The following is an 18,111-nucleotide window of genomic DNA, read 5'->3' as shown; positions in this document are numbered from 1 at the left end:
ACGTCAGTAGGCAGGATTTTATTCCTGCTTCAGCCGCATGTTTCTGTGTCAGTGAAAATGAAAACTGTCCGTCTGATGCCTGCTTAATCACAAAAGAGCCATGCACATCCCACTTTGCTCAAGGGAGGACGTTTCCCTAGGCAAGCTGGAAAAAGGGTGAAAACTGATTTTTTTTTTTTTTTGGCTTTAGCCAAAACATTTTCCTCATGACAAAATGCAACTTTATACGAAAAGTAAAAATTTTTTTAAAAAATCACAGGAATGGCCAGGCACAGTGGCTCATGCCTGTAATCCCAGCACTTTGGGAGGCGGAGGCGGGTGGATCACTGGCGGTTAGGAGTTCGAGACCAGCCTCGCCAACGTGGCGAAACGGTCTCTGTTAAAAATACCAAAAATTAGCTGGGTGTGGTGGTGGGCACCTGTAATTACAGCTACTCAGGAGGCTGAGGCAGGAGAATCACTTGAACCCGGGAGGCAGAGGTTGCAGTGAGCCAAGATCACACCATTGCACTCCAGCCTGGGTAACAAGAGTGAAACTCCATCTCAAAAAAAAAAAAAAAAATCACAGGACCTAACTGACCAAATGATGGATAGAAACCAGTGGGCATTTTCATAGTGATCAAAGCACCCCAAAGCCGGTCCTTCTAGACTGAAACCAATTGATTTTTTGTTTTGTTTTGGAGATGGGCAGCCCCACTGCTAGCCTCTCAGTGGTTGCTTTTCGGATAGAACTGTCTACCCTCCAAATTGGTGGCTGGAATATCCTCCATTGAACAGAAGGCTGTGGAATTTGTATCATGCTCTGAAAATAGACCCACCCATAGCTCATGGACACAGAGACTCTACTGCAGAAACCTCATCAAGTTTAATTTGTAGTCAGCTGTGGCACTGGAACATGTTTTCCATAGGGAACTTTGGATGGATTCTCTGGTGCTACAGAAGAAAAAAGTAAATGGTCCTTCAAGTGTATCAGTGTAGAACAGAGGTGGGGTAAAACTGAAAAAGAATAATGAATTTGTTTTAAGATGGAAGACCTTCCTGAAAGAATTCAGGTACTTTGGTCCTGCCTAGCCCTGTGTGCGCTTTGCTTGAACTTTAACCTTTTAAGCACCATATGCTAACCATCACCATGTATCTGGGGGCAGAAAAGAAGCCTTAACAACCATTCCTTCACCCTGTCCCCATCATGACAACAGGAGCTAAGTCTTGAACTGAGGGTTATGCACACTCTTAAGTAGGCGTGATCAGTTTTGCAAAATGTTCAGTATCTCCTCAATGTCTTGTCCTTAGGTAGAGACAGGTCCAGAGCTACAAATGTACCCATGTGGAAGAGATCTGATTCAGCAGAACAGCAATTATGTAGTGCCCTGGGGCAGGACGTGCTAATAATGTTTCTCTGCTCTTGACGAAACCCCTGATAAAATTTTAGTTCCACTATAGGTATCAAAAAGATTCTCAACTCTAAGTCTTGGATATTAATAAGGCTCCACTGAGAGGGAGAAATCCCAGAATCAAGAGAATGCTCCCTTCCTGGCCCTGCCTCCAAAATGAAGGTTGAAGGAAGTTTTAATTCTCTCAATACAAAATTGTTCAGGCACAGTCCTGGTGGTGGTCTGTAACTTTAGTGTATCTGGGACTGTAAGTAACACCTGTCTACCCTCTTCCCATGACCTGTAACTCCCAGAGAACACCTCTTACGACCGTCTCTATCTTAAAGTTGAGACCTGGGACTTGAAAACCAAAACCTTGCTGCAGTAAACAAATCAGCAGTCCTTTTAAATGCTGGAGGCACACACACGTCTGTTTTCCCATGAAGCAGGAGGAAAGAGGAGAAACTGGAGATCCTAGAAGAGCCCACCATCTACCAAAAAGAGGATACAATGGAAAATCTTACAGAAACAAATGCCTAGGATCCCACTGATGCACATCCGCCAGACCAGAAGAGGAAAGAGTGAGTGAATGCTGAAAGCAGAAACAAGGTTCTGCTGGGCAGGCACAGAACATGTGTTTACATGCTGTTGTGGGCCAGGGAGGCAAGAGTGGGCACCTCTGGATACAGTCCACTGTGTCACCACGGTCAGTCCACCCCAAGGGCTGAGTTGGGGCACTCCATTGTCCAAGTGCCGACCTACCTGCCAGCCTTCCCTTTCCTCCTCCTCCCAACAAGAACATGGGCCCTTCTGTCCTCAGTGGCCTGCTGCAGTTTACTTCCCACGGCAGAGGTCGGGTGCGTGAGTGCTGATTAAAGCGAAGTTTCATTGGTGTGTGGCCTGGAGTTCTCCTCCTCCAGCAGAGCTATTCTTTGCTTGAGCATCCTCACTTGGGTCTCATGTCTCTCCACCATGGCCATCATCTGCGACTCTAACTTCTTCAGTTTGTTTTGATGCTTCTTCTTTGCTTTCTCATAGGCAGCCACCAGGTTGCTAGGTGGGAATGAAGGGAAATTAGTATGAAGATTCATAGATCACTCAGCCTCTTCGGTAAGAATCTGAAATCTAGTGGTGAGAGGAGGGACAGCACCAGGATGTCAACACTCAATGGCCAGTCACCTACTGGCTTAACCCTGATGAAACCAGCCGGATTGCTAGATGCTGGTCACTCTCACATATTAGAAGGGGTTCTAAGAGTCAAACCAACAATCCAAATTGGCCAAGTCCAAAATGGATAAATACAAATAGTGGGCCTGTTTGTTCCTCCATGGTTGCTTGCAACATATACCCTTACAGGAGTGTATTCCTGAGGCACTGCAATCAGTGACCATACCTGGGATGAGAGCAGAGAGACTGTTCTTGTTCTAGCTTCCCTTTATGCTTTGGGCTGGTGGGACTCAGAGTATTAAATTAGACCATAAGCCAATGCTGCAAAGCCAAACATGGAATATATAGGCTTTTGAACTGCCCCCACCAGAGCCTGGTGGGTGAGGGTATACAGTGAGCCCAGGTAAGTCCAGTCCATGTACAGTCATTCCCCTTACAGCTGTTCTCCCAGACAGTTTGAGGACTCACCCCAGGGATTTGTAAAACCCATTCAGGAGGTCTGTGAGATCTTGAGCTTTTATTTCCAACTATAGAGCTGGATGATGCCAGGTGTTCTCAATAGATACCCACATACTATTGATTGCAGAAGCAACCATCAGAACCCAGCTGTCTTCTACTAAGCCAGACATGAAAGATTTGCAGAATTCTAAGACCAGTGCCACTTTCTAATTATTTCTTGGAAAATAGTTTTTCATAAAAATGCCATTTTTTTTTGTAAATGAAATAAAAACTTTAAAGAATTTATCTTGGTTTTAGTTTCTAACATGAGAAGTATCAATAACTACAACTTACAGGAACAGGTCCTCCGTTTTTTATAGAGAAGAGTCCTGAGCTGAGTCTTAGAGCAGTATTTCCTCTTTTTTTTTTTTTTTTTTTGAGACGGAGTCTCGCTCTGTTGCCCAGGCTGGAGTGCAGTGGCGTGATCTCGGCTCACTGCAAGCTCCACCTCCCGGGTTCACGCCATTCTCCTGCCTCAGCCTCCGGAGTAGCTGGGATTACAGGCGCCTGCCACCTCGCCCGGCTAGTTTTTTGTATTTTTTTGTATTTTTTTTTTAGTAGAGATGGGGTTTCACCATGTTAGCCAAGATGATCTCGATCTCCTGACCTCGTAATCCGCCCGTCTCGGCCTCCCAAAGTGCTGGGATTACAGGCTTGAGCCACCGCACCCAGCCAGAGCAGTATTTCCTAAAGTATTCCAGTGGAGACTGTGTTGCTCAAATAAATTCCATAGCCAATTTTGTTTGGAAAATACTGCTTAAACAGATTTTTTATTGTATGACTTCTCAGAACCCTTAAGATACATAATATCAGGAGGCACATACCACAGTATGCTACATTTGGCCAGAGGATGTTGTTACTGAGCATTTCTTAGTTTCCATGGAATATCTTGGGAGAGGTCACTGTAAGGAAGACCAGGTTTTTAGAGCACCAGGTAGGGACTCACCCACTCTCTAGAGTTAGTTCTCAAGAGTTAGGGAAATGTCCATCCCTGGTGCTGTGTCTACATGCGGGGTGTCAGTCCAAGTACCACCTGGGGGAGGGCGGTGGGGGCTGGGTATAGGGAGATTTTTACCTGTTGGCCCGCTTTAGATCATTCACGAACTCTGCGGATTGCTGATGTCGGATTTCACTGCTCTTGGTGAGTCTCTCCAAGGCACTCACCAGCTCTTGAACTCTGGCCTTCAACTTCTTTTCTCTGTATCAAGGAGAGACAAAATATGCCAGGAATAGTTTGAGATGATGCTGGAGTTGCCCACTACCTGGGAAGCGGTGGCAGGAAGAGGAAGGTTTAGCTTGCAAAGCCTAAAGGCAAGCGGGAGAAAAGATACTAAAGGGCCCAACAGTGCTGCTGTCGCCTGAATGAATTCATTCTCAAATGCAGATTTAACCCATTTCTTCAATGGCAAGGGCTTTTTTTTTTTTTTTTGAGACAGAGTCTCGCTCTGTTGCCCAGGCTGGAGTGCAGTGGCCGGATCTCAGCTCACTGCAAGCTCCATCTCCGGGGTTTATGCCATTCTCCTGCCTCAGCCTCCCGAGTAGCTGGGACTACAGGCGCCCGCCACCTCGCCCGGCTAGTTTTTTGTATTTTTTTTTTAGTAGAGACGGGGTTTCACCGTGTTAGCCAGGATGGTCTCGACCTGACCTCGTGATCCGCCCGTCTGGGCCTCCCAAAGTGCTGGGATTACAGGCTTGAGCCACCGCACCCGGCCGGCAAGGGCTTTTTAAAGATCTTCATGTGTCAAAGAAACAAGACAGGAATTTGTTTCTAGTCTTCTAGCTAATCTAGAAGTTCCTTTCTACTGCTGGCATACCAGATCCTCAGCAATGAGTGCAGCCTGACCACAAACCCCCATCTCAGTCTCCATCCCTTTCTTTTTCAAGTGTCCTAAGTATCTCCTGAACCACTCAGATTCAGCAACCTCCCTTGAACAGGTCCCTACTCATTGAGACCAACATGATCACACCTTGCCAAAAACAAAAAAATTGGTAGAGGGAATAGATATGATACTCTTCTCATTGTAAGGGTCCTTATTTCCCATGAAATTACATTTGCACTTTTGACTACCTGCCCTCCATAGGCAAAGCAGCTTCAAGTTCTGTGGACTCTCTACTACTTTGGTAAGGTAACCCAAGCCAATTGACTTAGAGTCAGTTCAGGGAGGTTTCCAGTGTCCAGTCAGCTCATTGCCTTCCTCTTATTCCCACAAGACCCAGCAGGGAAACACTAATCATGCCTTCCTGATGACTATGATTCCAAGATCCCTCTATCACATGCACAGTGTTCCTCCACTTAATATCACACTCAGCACTATGTCAGTGTATTATGTGCTGGAGCCATCAGGCTCCCCTGCAGTCGTGTCTGGTTCTAAAGTGGCAAGGACCTTACTTGGTTTGCTTCCCCAATGCACCCCCAGTGCTGAGCACCATGCCTGGGTGACAGCTTCTAGTGACTGTTAAAACAGCTTTAGAACAACTCACTGAAGGTAATGTATTTGATTCTTTGGGACATATTAAGAAACCAGGATTTAGGGAAGAATTCCTCTAAAAAGGACTCACTGTATGTAGAATGTAAATTTGCATGATTAATTTATAAGACAGTTGGGTAGGATCTAGCAAAATGATAAATGAACATGCCCCTTGACTAAGCAACTTGACTTCTAGGAATTGATTTTACAGTGATATCAGGAGCACAGTTCCTAAAGATACATCACTTACAGTTGGATTCACTTAGGCACTGGTTACAATAATGCCTAATAAAGGGAGACAACCAGGGAACTGGTTAATCACAGCCTACCCATGCTACTGAAATGCTCTGCTTGAAAAATATTTTTAAAATGCAGATGGAGGGCCCGGGGCAGTGACTCATACCTGTAATCTCAGCACTTTGGGAGGCCGAGGAGTGTCGATTACTTGAGCTCAGAAATTTAAGACCAGCCTGGGCAACATGGTGAAACCCCACCTCTACAAAAAATATAAAACTAGCCAGAGATGGTGGGTCATGCCTGTAGTCCAAGCTACTCAGGAGGCTAAGGTGGAAGGATCGCTTGAGCCCAGAAGGTCAAGACTGCAGGGAGCCATGATCCTGCCACTGCACTCCAGCCTGGGTGACAGAGTGAGACCATCTCAAAACAAACAAAACCAGATGGTCATGCACTGCCTTGGAAGGATATCTGATACATTAAGCAAAAAGGGTGAGTTGTAAAGATGCCATTTTTGTAAAAACTGAAAAGCTGAGTGTGAATATCTGACGCTGTAGTAAGAGACTAGAAGGTGAAACACAAACTCAACAAAGCTTAACTCATGAAGGGGGTTGATGGGAGGCTTTCATTTTCTACTTCACTCACTTTTGCATTGCCAGATATTTTTACAGTTTTGTATGTTTTGTGTAAAGTGCGAGTTAGAGTCATATAAGAACAGCATGGGAATGTGACCTCGGGTGAGAAGGCTCCTTTCTGGTGCCCGAATGGTTCAGACCCTGGTTCTCCTTTCCTGGCTCTTCATATATCTAATCTTGTACATTTCTGTCTTTAGCTACTACAAAGGTAAGTCAAGGTCTCCAAACTGATCAATGAAGAAAGGAATTACAACATAAAATCCAGGCCTGCTTTTGGGAGAAAGGATGGAAGGGGCAGGATCTTTAACGGAAGTCTAGCAACCAGCCGTCAGCCCAGAACTCATTTTTCATTAAGTCCTCCTACCCGCCTCTGCTAAGCCGGAAGGAGCTTGTGTTTCTCCTGGGGCCTAGCAGCCTCCAGGACATCTCAGATCTGGCTGCATTTCCTCCCGGCATTGGAGAGTGGCAGCATTTCCTACCAGCAGTGAGAATATTGTTGCAGGAGGGGAGCTCCCTTCCTCCCCACCCGCCCCCGCAGCACCTCCTCAGCCTTCTCAGCAGCCCTCCTCCAGCAGAGGGAAGCCAGGGACTCCTGCTTCCCTCCAGCGAAAAAGAGCAGGGAAGGGTTTTTTGCCCTATATTTTATTACCATTTAGAACCCTTTATCTTTCATTCTAATGTTGATTAATAGTGTAAAAGGAAAAAAAACTGAAGAGAGTTAAAAATGTAACCACAAACTCAGTAAGAAATTCACAACAAAAAACTCTGGGATGCTACCTAGAGCAGTCAAATCCCCAGCCTCCCCCAATCCTATCCACACTCAGCGAACAGGGAGACTGTGGAAATCCCAGCCCTTCCACAAGACAAAAGGCTTCCTTCCCCAGCACGCAGGCCCTCAGGGGACCAGAGGGAGCTTTCCGGATCTGGCAGGCTCCAAAGGAGGACAGAACCCCAGAAGGGAAGGAGAGGCTCTCTCAGACCCAGGCCAACCCCAGCTTAGGGTTGTGGCAGGGGTGGGGAGTAGCCATTGCTGGGAGCTCAGAACTGCCTGGCCTTCAGAAGGGAATGGGAGTGAACCGCTGGGAGAAACCCCAGGAAAGAACTATGATGCTCATTTATTTAAAGATGCAAAGACAAGGCCAAACTGCAGACTTAAGCCTAAAATTTGGGTTAGTTTTATCTGTTTTCATTTGAGTGAGGCAGACACCTGCAGTATAAGAGCCATGACTTCAGCATCACTCATCAGGACCCAAAGAAACACTAAGTCACTGCCAAGTAACAGCTGCTCTAGACCTGTGTCCAGCATAGGAGCCACTAGCTATGCAGGTGGCTGGCTGAGCTCTTGAAATGTGTCTGGTCCAAACTGAGATGTGCTGTAGGTGTAAAATGCACAATGGAATTTGAAGACAACACAAAAAAATGTAAAATATCTGTTTAGTTTAAAAAATACTGATTACAGGGGCCAGGCACGGTGGCTCACACCTGTAATCCCAGCACTTTGGGAGGCCGGGGCTGGCAGATCACCTAATGTCGGGAGTTCAAGACCAGCCTGACGAACATGGAGAAACCCCGTCTCTACTAAATACAAAATTAACCGGGTGTGGTGGTGCATGCCTGTAATCCCAGATACTCGGGAGACTGAGGCAGGAGAATCACTTGAACCTGGGAGCCGGAGGTTGTGGTGAGCCGAGATCGCACCATTGCACTCCAGCCTGGGTGACAAGAACGAAACTTTGTCTTGAAAAAAATAAAAATAAAAAAATACCAATTACATGTTGAGATATTTTGGACATACTGGGTTATGTGTTATTAAAATTAATTTCGTGTGTGTCTCTTTACTTTTTTCATGGGGCTACTAGAAAATTTAAAATTACATACATGCCTTGCATTTGTGGCTCATATTACATCACTAGTGGACAGTGCTGCTCCAGAGCAATTGTTTAATGTTGTCAGTGGCATGTGAACCAGAGCAACTCCATCTTAAATAGGAGCTGGGTAAAAATGAGGCTGAGACCTACTGGGCTGCATTCCCAGGTGGGGAAGGCATTCTAAGTCACAGGATGAGATAGGAGGTCAGCACAAAATACAGGTCATAAAGACCTTGCTGATAAAAACAGATTGCAGTAAAGAAGCCAGCCAAAACAGCAAACCCAAGATGGTCAAGAGAGTAACCTCTGGTCTTCCTCACTGCTACACTCTCACCAGCACCACAACAGTTTACAAATGCCATGGCAACGTCTAAAAAGGTTTAAAAAGGGGGCAGTATGAATAGCCCACCCCTTGTTTAGCATATCATCAAAAAATAACCATAAAAACGGGCAACCAGCAGCCCCCGAGGCTGCTCTATGGAGTAGCCATTCTTTTATTCCTTTACTTTCCTAATAAACTTGCTTTCATTTTACGCGATGGACATGCCCTGAATTCTTTCTTGCACAAGATCCAAGAACCCTCTCTTGGGGTCTGAATTGATAAATTTTCTAGTAACAATATTACCAGATATTTTCCCTGGCTTCTGACTCAGTAGGTTTGGGTTGAGACCCAGGAATTGCAGTTTAACAAGTGCCCCAGCTGACTCTTGTTATCAGGCAAACTTGAGGGACGGGCGTAAGGCAGAAGAGTTCCTCACCTGGACCTGAGGATGAGCTTCAGTTACTCCTGGAACTGACTTTCTCAATTTATGTGCAAAATTGCAAGCATGGGGCTCACTTGATAAAGTTTACAGTTATCCTCAGAGTTTCAAAGGATGACTTGGAAAATGCAAAGAAACACAGCTTACTAATTCAAGTCACATTGAAACCTCAACCATTCTTGTTCCTTTCTACTTCTAATTTAAATTTGGCCTTTAGTAAAGATTTTACATGGTTTAGGTATATGAGATAGGCCAAAACAAGCTCGCTCTTGGCTTCACAGATGAGAAAGCAAAAATTAAACACTACACATTCCATATGCATCTTCAATAGTAATGTATTCATACAATGTTTCCTGGAATGGCCAGAAATGCATAATCCATTCCTTTTTTATTCCCAGTAGTATCAGCACTCACAAATATACCCCATACCATCAAGCAAAAACAATGGTGGATTGTAATGACTGTGACAACCCAAGTCCCTCAGTACACACATGGATCTCAATTCCATGTCTTCCCACTTCAGTTTTTGGGCTTCTCATTCCTAGTCACAAAAGGTTATATGAATCTAATGACAGAGCCAGGGCGGGACTTTTTATTTTTATTTATTTTTAAGAGACAGGTTCTTGATCTGTCATCCAGGCTGGAGTGCAGTGGCACAAATCACAGCTCACTGCAGCCTCAATTGACCTCCCGGGCTCAAGCAATCCCCTCACCTCAGCCTCCTGAGTGGCTGGGACTACAGGTGTGTGCCACCATGCTGGGCTAATTTTTAAAACTTTTTTTTTGTAGAGATAGGGTCTTACTATGTTGCCCAGGCTGGTTGCAAACTATTGGGCTCTAGTGGTCCTACCACCTTGTCCTCCCAAAATGCTGAGATTACAGGCCCAAGTAACCCCACCTGGTGGATTTTTAATTGAAACATAATGGGATACGTTTCAAGGTAGTGGAATAGACACAGGGAATTAAGAGGCAGACTCCTGGTGGGAATTTAAAGGTAATACGAAAACCAAGGTGGCTTGCCAGTAAGCTGGGCAGAGCGAAGCAAGCCTCAGAAGTGGTGCTTGCTGGTGTACCTGGGTAACCTGGCAGTACAGCTTCGTGAGCAAATCAGTAAGGAGGTTGTATTCTCCTTAAAATAAAAAGGCCAGCAGCAGTATTCTGTGATTCGAGTCCAAATGAGGAGCTGCAGGAGTCATCGGGCAAGAGCCCAGTCCCAATGAGGCTGTGAGTGGCTTCGCAGCCGGCCAGGAAACCTGTCAGAGGAGCTGTAATCAGACCAAACCGCAGGGAGTCACAGCCATGCAGCCACAAGGCCTGGCATTTCTTAGTAATTGCTGATTACATGGAATTAGTCACTAAGAGAATTGTCTGCATACGTGATTTCTCTCGTCCTCACCTTCCACTTACTTTTAACCCGTCAGGCTCTATCTCCACTGACGTGCATCACTGAGCTCACCAGTGATCTCCACGTTGCTGCATCCAGCGGTCCAGTCCCTTCTGTCCTTTTCTTACCTGCTTGCATCACCTGCAGGGCTGACCGCCTCTCTGCTCATGGCTTGCACAAGGCCTCCAGAGCCTGGATTTCATTCTGCTTCATTGGCTGCTCCCTTTCTATACTCCACTCCAAAATACTAGGTATTAGGACTTGGACCTGGCCTGTATTTTATCTTACCCTTTTCTCTAATGGACACCCTCCATTCCGTTTTCCTAAAAACTTCCACACTTATCTTCAGGCCTTTCCTTGGATCTCTGGACTTGTCTATTGGTGGCCTCTTAACTGGCATCTGTGATTTCACATGTCCAGAGGATTACTTCCCAAATGACCTCCAACAGCCACTCTCTCTCCTGTGTGGGCTAATGGCACCACCATTCACCTGGTTACTCACTGGGCTCAGATCTCCCTGTCAAGAGTTTTCTCACTGATAAAATTCTTGCAAAGGCGGTTTAAGTTACTTGGAGTCAGGCTTAACTCCTCCTCCCCTCATTCTCCACATCTGTTCAACAACAAACCCTATCTACCAAGTCTCATCCTGTCATTTGTCACTACACCCAGCCAAATGGTCATCACTTCTCACCTGGACAACCACGACAGCCTGCTAACCGGTTTCTCTGTCTCCGCCCCTGCATCCCTCTGCCCTGGTTTTCACACAGCATCCGGGTAACATTTCACATGACAGATCTGATCATGTTACTGCCCTTCAGTGCCTTTCACCTACACTTACAATAAACCCTGTGGTCTTGCCCGGACCTAAGGCCCTGCTTGACCTGAGCGCTGCTTGCTGGCCCTTTGGGCTGCTGGAATCACCCTTGCCCTGCTGGAATCCTGTAGGTCCTCAGCACACCCCTGCACAGCCAGGGCCTCTTCTGGATGTGCTTCTGCCTCTCTCCTCCTCATCTCAGCTTCAGTGTCACCTCCCAGAGAGGTGCAGCCTGACCACCTATCTAAACTCATGTCCCAGAGCTATGACATTCCCACACCTCGCCATTTCCTTCATATTATTCATTGCGAACTACAGTTACTTTATTGGGAAAAAAAAAAAGTCTTCACAGTGACTGTATCACATCATCCCCTTTCCTTCATGGTAATCACCACAATGTTTACTTATTTTTTAGAAAATCCAGGCAGCAGATAACAGCTGTCTCTAAATCCTTTATAAGGATAGTCATTTAATTCCCACATAACGTTTGAAGTCAGTACTGTAATGATTCTCATTTTTAAGGGTGAGGAATTTTTTTTTTTTTTTTTTGAGATGGAGTCTTGCTCTTTCGCCCTGTCTGGAGTGCAGTGGTGTGATCTTGGGCTCACCACAAACTCCAACCCCCAGGGTTCAAGTGATTCTCGTGCCTCAGCCTCCTGAGTAGCTGGGATTACAGGCACCTGCCACCACGCCCAGCTAATTTTCGTATTTTTAGTAGAGACGGGGTTTCACCATGTTGGCCAGGCCGGTCTTGAATTCCTGATTTCAGGTGATCCACCTGCCTCGGCCTCCCAAAGTACTAGGATTACAGGCGTGAACCACCGCACCTGGCCTACAGATGAGGAACTTAAGGTTAGTTAAGAGACCTGCCCCCAGCCAGTCACTTGCAGAACTGGGACTCCCACCTGGGATTCTGTCTGCAGAGCCTGTGCCCTTACGCATCTCACTGAAGGAGCCTGCGATTCATAAAGGGAATACAGCAGAGTGCAAGATAAACAAGACCTCTGCTTAACAGCACAGCCCTGCAGAGCTAAGTCTCAAGTGTCCCCAGATAATGAGGTTCCGCAGGTATGTCTGTGGCTGTGTTTTGCCAGGAGGAGCAGCACAAGGACAACAGCAGTCTAACTTTTTTTTGCCCAGACTTTGCTACGAACATGTTTCTTGTCTAGGAAATCCATCTGGAGTTTTCACAGGCCTTGCCAGTGGCTGCTGTGTGTTCCAGAGCCCTCCACCACTCTCCCTTTATGAGGTCCCAGGTGAGGCCTACTTCTCTTTGAGCTTTCGGGATGTTGGGGGGATGACAGAAAAGTAAAATAAATCTCAATTACTCAAGCAACAACCCTCTCAATCCCTTGAGTGAGCCTCAGTCTTCACCCTCTGTGCTTCTAGGCACTTGGCTCTGGGGTTCAGCAGTTTATTTGCATGCTAATGAGGACTTTGTATTCCATTAATGTCCTGCAGACCCATGTGCTTTTATGGAATTCTAAGCACAACTTCCATTGCTTGATTGCTTTCATAAATCAACCAAATATGAAGAATCAGCAAGTGCAAGTTTAAATAAAACAGCACCTTTTACAATAATGATCCTCCTAATGAACCAGTCAAGATTGTGCTGCTTGTTTGTTCAGTGGGGGCTCCCTTTTAAAAAGCACCCCACCCAGTTCCCTTTTCATTTTATCCCACTTTTTGTGTGGCTCAAAAACAGTATTCATCCACAGTTGCTGAAACAGGGGTCAACTAGTGTCATCCTTTTTCCATTCATGGACAAATGTTGGTTCCTGCAAGTCTGGAAGTTTTCTACAGTTGGGTGGATGGTTTTGAACTTGGACATGGATTTGAACTTTGAGGAGTCTTGCTGGCTTTTTCTAAGGCACTGCTAACAGTCAAGGGCTCTGTGGGCCACTGACGGGTACAGCGGTTAGGGCCCAGCACAGTGGCTCACGCCTGTAATCCCAGCATTCTGCGAGGCTGAGGTGGGTGGATCACTTGAGCCTAGGAGTTTGAGACCAGCCTGGGCAACATGGTGAAATCCTGTCTCTACTAAAAATACAAAAATTAGCCAGGCGTGGTGGTGTGCACCTGTAGTCCTAGCTACTTGGGAGGCTGAGGTAGGAGGACCACTTGAGCCTGGGGAGGTTGAGACTACAGAGAGCTGTGATTGTGCCACTATACTCCAGCCTGGATGACAGAGTGAGACCCTGTCTCAAAAAAGTACCACAGAAGTCTCAGAGAATAGAAGGAAGATACATGGTGGAGGTGACTGAAGGAAGCTTCAGGAAAGTAAGCATTCTGATTGGAAAGGCTGAGGGAAAATCAAGGATAAAGCAAAGGGTGTGCTCTTAGAAAAGATGAATTGTCCAGAGGGGCTGGACTACAGATCAAGCATGGGGAAACATTTGAAATATGGGCTAGGAAGTTAAGTTAGGGACCTACGGACAATCTTGAGTGCCAAGGCACTGAAGGTGTTTATGCAGAGCATTGTAATCTGAAGTATGTTTTAAGGTGTTCTGGCAGCAGAATGGAACTGCAGAATGGCCCATCAGGACACTACTCTGGAGCTCTGAGGGTCAGGGCCATGGAAAAGAATGCAAGGGATTTTAAGGAAATATGACCTGCTGACGAGAGGTAGGGAGGGGAGACTTAAAAGTTATAATCCTGGATCATTAGGAGAAGGGGATTTTTAACATAAATAGGAATTCTTCAAAGGGCAGGAAGAAACAGAATTGTTTTGGATGTGCTGTTTTGAGGCTCTAGCATATTTGGGTGGAGATGTCTAGTGGGCGTGAGGCTGAGATAAGTTAGGGACCATTTAGAAGGAACAGCTGAAGACATCAGAGTTGGAGTCATATACTTGGCTGAGTAAGCCATGACCCCTGGCCTTAAAAGGACTCTCTTTCTGTGGGGGGACTGAGAGGCAAGGAGGGAGTTGGGGGTAGAACCAGGCACATTAAGAAATGAGCAATGAAGTGTTCTATGAGAGAAGGAAATTCATGGTGCATAGGAACCAAAAAATAAGTGGGAGACGGTGTCATTTCTGCTGGGAGGTGGAGGAAGGGACCATCCGGATCCATTTTACAGATAGGTTGAAGTCACACTGATGTGAATGTTTGGGGAATGCGGTTGGGTGGGGCCGGGGTAAAAGCAGCTGCAAAAGTGAAGCCCCAGAGGCGCAGAAGAGGAAGAGCAGTCGTGCGGCAGTGTGGGTAGGCGGGTGTGGGTAGGCGGAGGCGTGGGTAGGGGGTGAGCATGGAAAACAGCCCAGGCGAGATCACACAACTGACCAAGGAGCTTGGACACACTCAGAGCCACGGGAGGTTGTCAGTGATGGGTACCATCGGCAGAATACTAAAATGGCCCCAAGATTTTTGCCTTCTAGTGTACACACACTTCCCCTAGTTATTTCATCAAACCCTAAGCTAGTTGCTGCTGTGAAGGAATTTTCCAGATGTAATTAAGGTCCCCCAGCTAACCTTAAGATAAGGAGATGTTTTTCTGAGTGGACCTGACCTGATTAGGTGAGCCTATAACAGGGTCTGGGCTCTTTCTGGAAAGCGAGTCGGAGCATGGGAGGGATTTGTCCGAGGGAGGTTCTCACTGCTGGCTTTGCAGATGGAGGGGCCACGCCAAAGGAGTGTGAGGGCTCTAGGAGCTGACAGTCCCCAGACCAACAGAATTGTTTGGAGAGAACACAGCCCCACATGACACTTCAACTGCAGCCCTGCAAGACGCCAGGTGGAGAAGCCAGTCACGCTGTGCCCAGACTGCTGACGCACAGAATCTGCAAGCTAATAATGGGTGCTGTTTTAAGCCACATTTATGATGATTTGTTACACAACGACAGAAAACTCTTACAGGGTAACCATCAGATTCACATCCTGTAAGGTTTACTCTTGGACCCTGAAAGATTTCTCTCCTTGTATTGGATTATTCTTAGGAGCACACGAGCCTGCTCTGGTGACTCCTCCTCCTCCTCCTTTTCAGAAGATGCAGGGTCTCACTGTGCTGCCCAGGCTGGAGCAATCCTCCTGCCTTAGTCTCCCAAATAGCGGGACTATAGGCATGCGCCACTGCGCCAAGCTGTGCCTTCTTTAAAAAGCTCCTTGATAGTTCTGCTGCTTGCACAGCGAAGGTCCTCAAACCACTTGTCTTCACTTCCTGCCTCTCCTCTTCTTAACCCGCCCCCATCTTGATGTGCTTGGCCTTCTTTCTTTTCTCACTTCTGAGCCTCCCTTGCTGGTAGATGTTTCAAGTCTCCCACCAGGAGTTTCCCCATCCGAGTGACCTGCACAGTGGCTGTCCATGGCCAAGCACGATGGGGGAAATTCTCACTCTGTCTCTGTGAACCCTGGGACTCTGCCTCCTGTGTCCGCCCCTTCCTCTGTGGCGACTTCCACAGATCTGGTCTCTTGTGATCACACTGACCAGACAGGGCCCTCCTGCCACTGGATGTATCCTGACAGGGCTCTGGCACACAGCTCTGTTTTCCAGCAGCAGCAGCTTGCCTGCTTGTTACTCAGCAGAGAGGAAAGGAAGCCCTCCTCTGGTAGATGGGTCAGGGACATCCTGTCCCTGGACAGAACGGCCACTATGATTTGTCGATTGCCTTAATGTGGCATTTTACAGAACCATCTGGCAAACATGCAGACACAGGTGGCATATCCCAGTTCCCTGGAGGGCTGGGCGCAGCCCCTGGAGGGTCTGTGACTAAATGACTGCAGCTCCTGGAGGGCAGGGCGCTGACTCCTGCAGGTAGTGTGTGGGGCTCGCCCCACCCTGCTCCTGGGTAGAGTGAAAGGCGAATGCCTATGAGGCAGCACCAGATGTGCCATGGCGAGGAGCAGCAGCACACCTACTTCCTGCCTCCTAGCAATGAGGAAGCACTGATCCTTACTTTAAAAATATATTTTACTTATTTATTTTTTAAAGACGGGGTCTCACTATGTTGCCCAGGCTGGATTTGAACTGGCCTCAAGGGATGCTCCTGCCTCGGCCTCGCCAGTCTCTGGAACTCCAGGTGTATGCCACAGCACCTGGCTCAGATCCTTCCCTTTTTATCCGCATGACTTAGGCTAACATATGCCATTGCTTCCCAGCTCTGTGTGTTGAAGGAAGTCCGCCTCCTGCCATGGTACCTCATTTGCCTTCTGCACTGACAGACTAAGACATGGCTCTTTATTGGCGGCACAGAGGTTTCTCACTGCCCAGATCAGCCACACAGCAGGTAGAGTCTTCAGACAAATGAGTGGGTTCAGCTCTCTTATCTGTAAGCAAGCCCAATGCTGCCAGCACATGTGGGGTGCAAGGGGTCCCCACAGAGAATGTAGAAACATGCAGACTTCCCCACCGCCTCACTGTGTGACCTTGAGAGATCCCTCAACCTTGCTGTCCCAGTCCCCTCCCCGGGATCACATGAAGAGCAGCACCTGCTCCCGGCTGCCTCCCAAGAATATGATGGAGATGAACTAGTCTGCTCCTCTTAGCTGTGCTCGGGTCCCGAGGGCAGGCTGCACAAGCACCATGTGAGTACAAAAAAGTCATTTCTGAAGATTCCCTTATTTAGCTGCCTTTTTATAGATCACTTCCTTGGTGGAAAGATCAGTCAAATTTTACTAGGACCAAGGCTGAGAGGCAGATGTGAGGAGGAGAAGGCTTTTACAGCACACAGGCTGAATGGACAAGAGTGAAAACAAGATACCCTGGTAAGAAAACATCTCGTGTGCCAGACTGGAAGCCTGGTCATCCAGATGGGGTTTTATGGCAATACCAGAGCCAACAAACTGCAATCAGTGTTCACTGAAGTCGGGGGAACGAAATCAGACCAGATGGAAGTTATACATACAGTAAAGGTGGGGTGGCATGGAGCCCTGGTTTTGTTCCAAACAGAAGAAAGTTAGGAGAAGACACACTGAGAGAGCCAGAGTTGGGTGACAAGGGCCGGCCAGGTAAGGGGAGGTTGGGTTGGGGACAATATCATGACCCAGAACCAGTGACTGAAGTGTCACAGGGCACATTCCCCGGGATGGCTGCTTCTCCTTAAGGACAGCCCATGGCTTAGCCTCTTCCTCCTCCCTTAGCGACACCTGATCTTTTCAGTCTGGATGCCTGCGCCCACAGGTTTGGTGTCTAGCAGCATCCTTTTTTCAAGGGAGAAATACTGCTGAAAATGCTAGTAAGACTCCCCCAGCTGACCTCAACCATGAGCTCGGCTGTGATTTAATACCTTCAAAAAAGGTGTTTGTTTCCATTTGATTTTTTAAAATAAAAACCTCAGGAATCATTTCATCAAAGTATATAATGGAAATCCAAACTGCAGCCCTGAGGTGTGTATATTGTAACCCCTCATGAAGTGATGACCCTAGTTTCTAAGCTATATTTACAGTATCATTATGTTATTTCCCTTTTTCCTTTACCTCTGTAAGTTTGTTCTTGGCTCCATTCATCTGGGTCTTGATTAGAAATCCATGCTAACCAACTTAAGGCGGGTTATTGGAAATCCATCGTGACTGACAGAATAAATGAAGTCTCTTTATGTTTAGTCAGCACAACCTGCATCTTCTTTGTGCCAGCAAAAGCCTCTGAGGTTTGGGGAATTTGAAAAACTTAGGGGCTTAGCTTACAGATACAACATCCAAATGGCTCCCATTGGAAACAGGGAGTGGATTTCCATCCCCTGTTTCTGGCACAGTTAAGTCACTAGGATTTGTTGAGGGCATTTTTCTAAGCAGCTTTTCTCTTCCTGCCCCAAGCAGAGCAATTACCATTTAACTACACGTCCAGAGGCTCTGGCAGAGTAAAAACTGAGCTATTACAACTTGGAAGGAAAGACAAAAAGTGACAGTCAATCAGGAAGGTAGTGAAGTTCAGTGAAGTTCCCCACAAGGCAACCTTCCATCCACCATCAGCTTGGAGGCC

General features: G+C 46.9%; 1 protein-coding gene across 3 annotated transcripts in view; it reads right to left on the bottom strand.

Annotated features, from left to right (window-relative positions):
* Positions 1–846: 846 nt before the first annotated feature.
* MCC (MCC regulator of WNT signaling pathway) overlaps positions 847–18,111 on the bottom strand; it is a 494,592-nt gene continuing 477,327 nt past the window's right edge. For 2 of the 3 annotated variants that reach the window (XM_033178900.1, XM_033178902.1), the window contains 2 exons: positions 4,111–4,233; positions 847–2,423 (listed from right to left, as the gene is read on the bottom strand). In XM_033178900.1, coding sequence (XP_033034791.1) covers positions 2,243–2,423; positions 4,111–4,233 — 304 coding nt within the window. In that variant the 3' untranslated portion in view covers positions 847–2,242. The remainder of the gene's footprint in view (positions 2,424–4,110; positions 4,234–18,111) is intronic. The other variant, XM_033178901.1, reaches the window with a different exon arrangement.

The sequence above is a fragment of the Trachypithecus francoisi genome, unplaced genomic scaffold, assembly GCF_009764315.1.
Source record: "Trachypithecus francoisi isolate TF-2019V2 unplaced genomic scaffold, Tfra_2.0 Lachesis_group2, whole genome shotgun sequence".
Classification (NCBI taxonomy): domain Eukaryota; kingdom Metazoa; phylum Chordata; class Mammalia; order Primates; family Cercopithecidae; genus Trachypithecus; species Trachypithecus francoisi.
The sequence above is the reverse complement of the archived record's forward strand: the minus strand, read 5'-3'. Positions and strand labels throughout refer to the sequence as shown.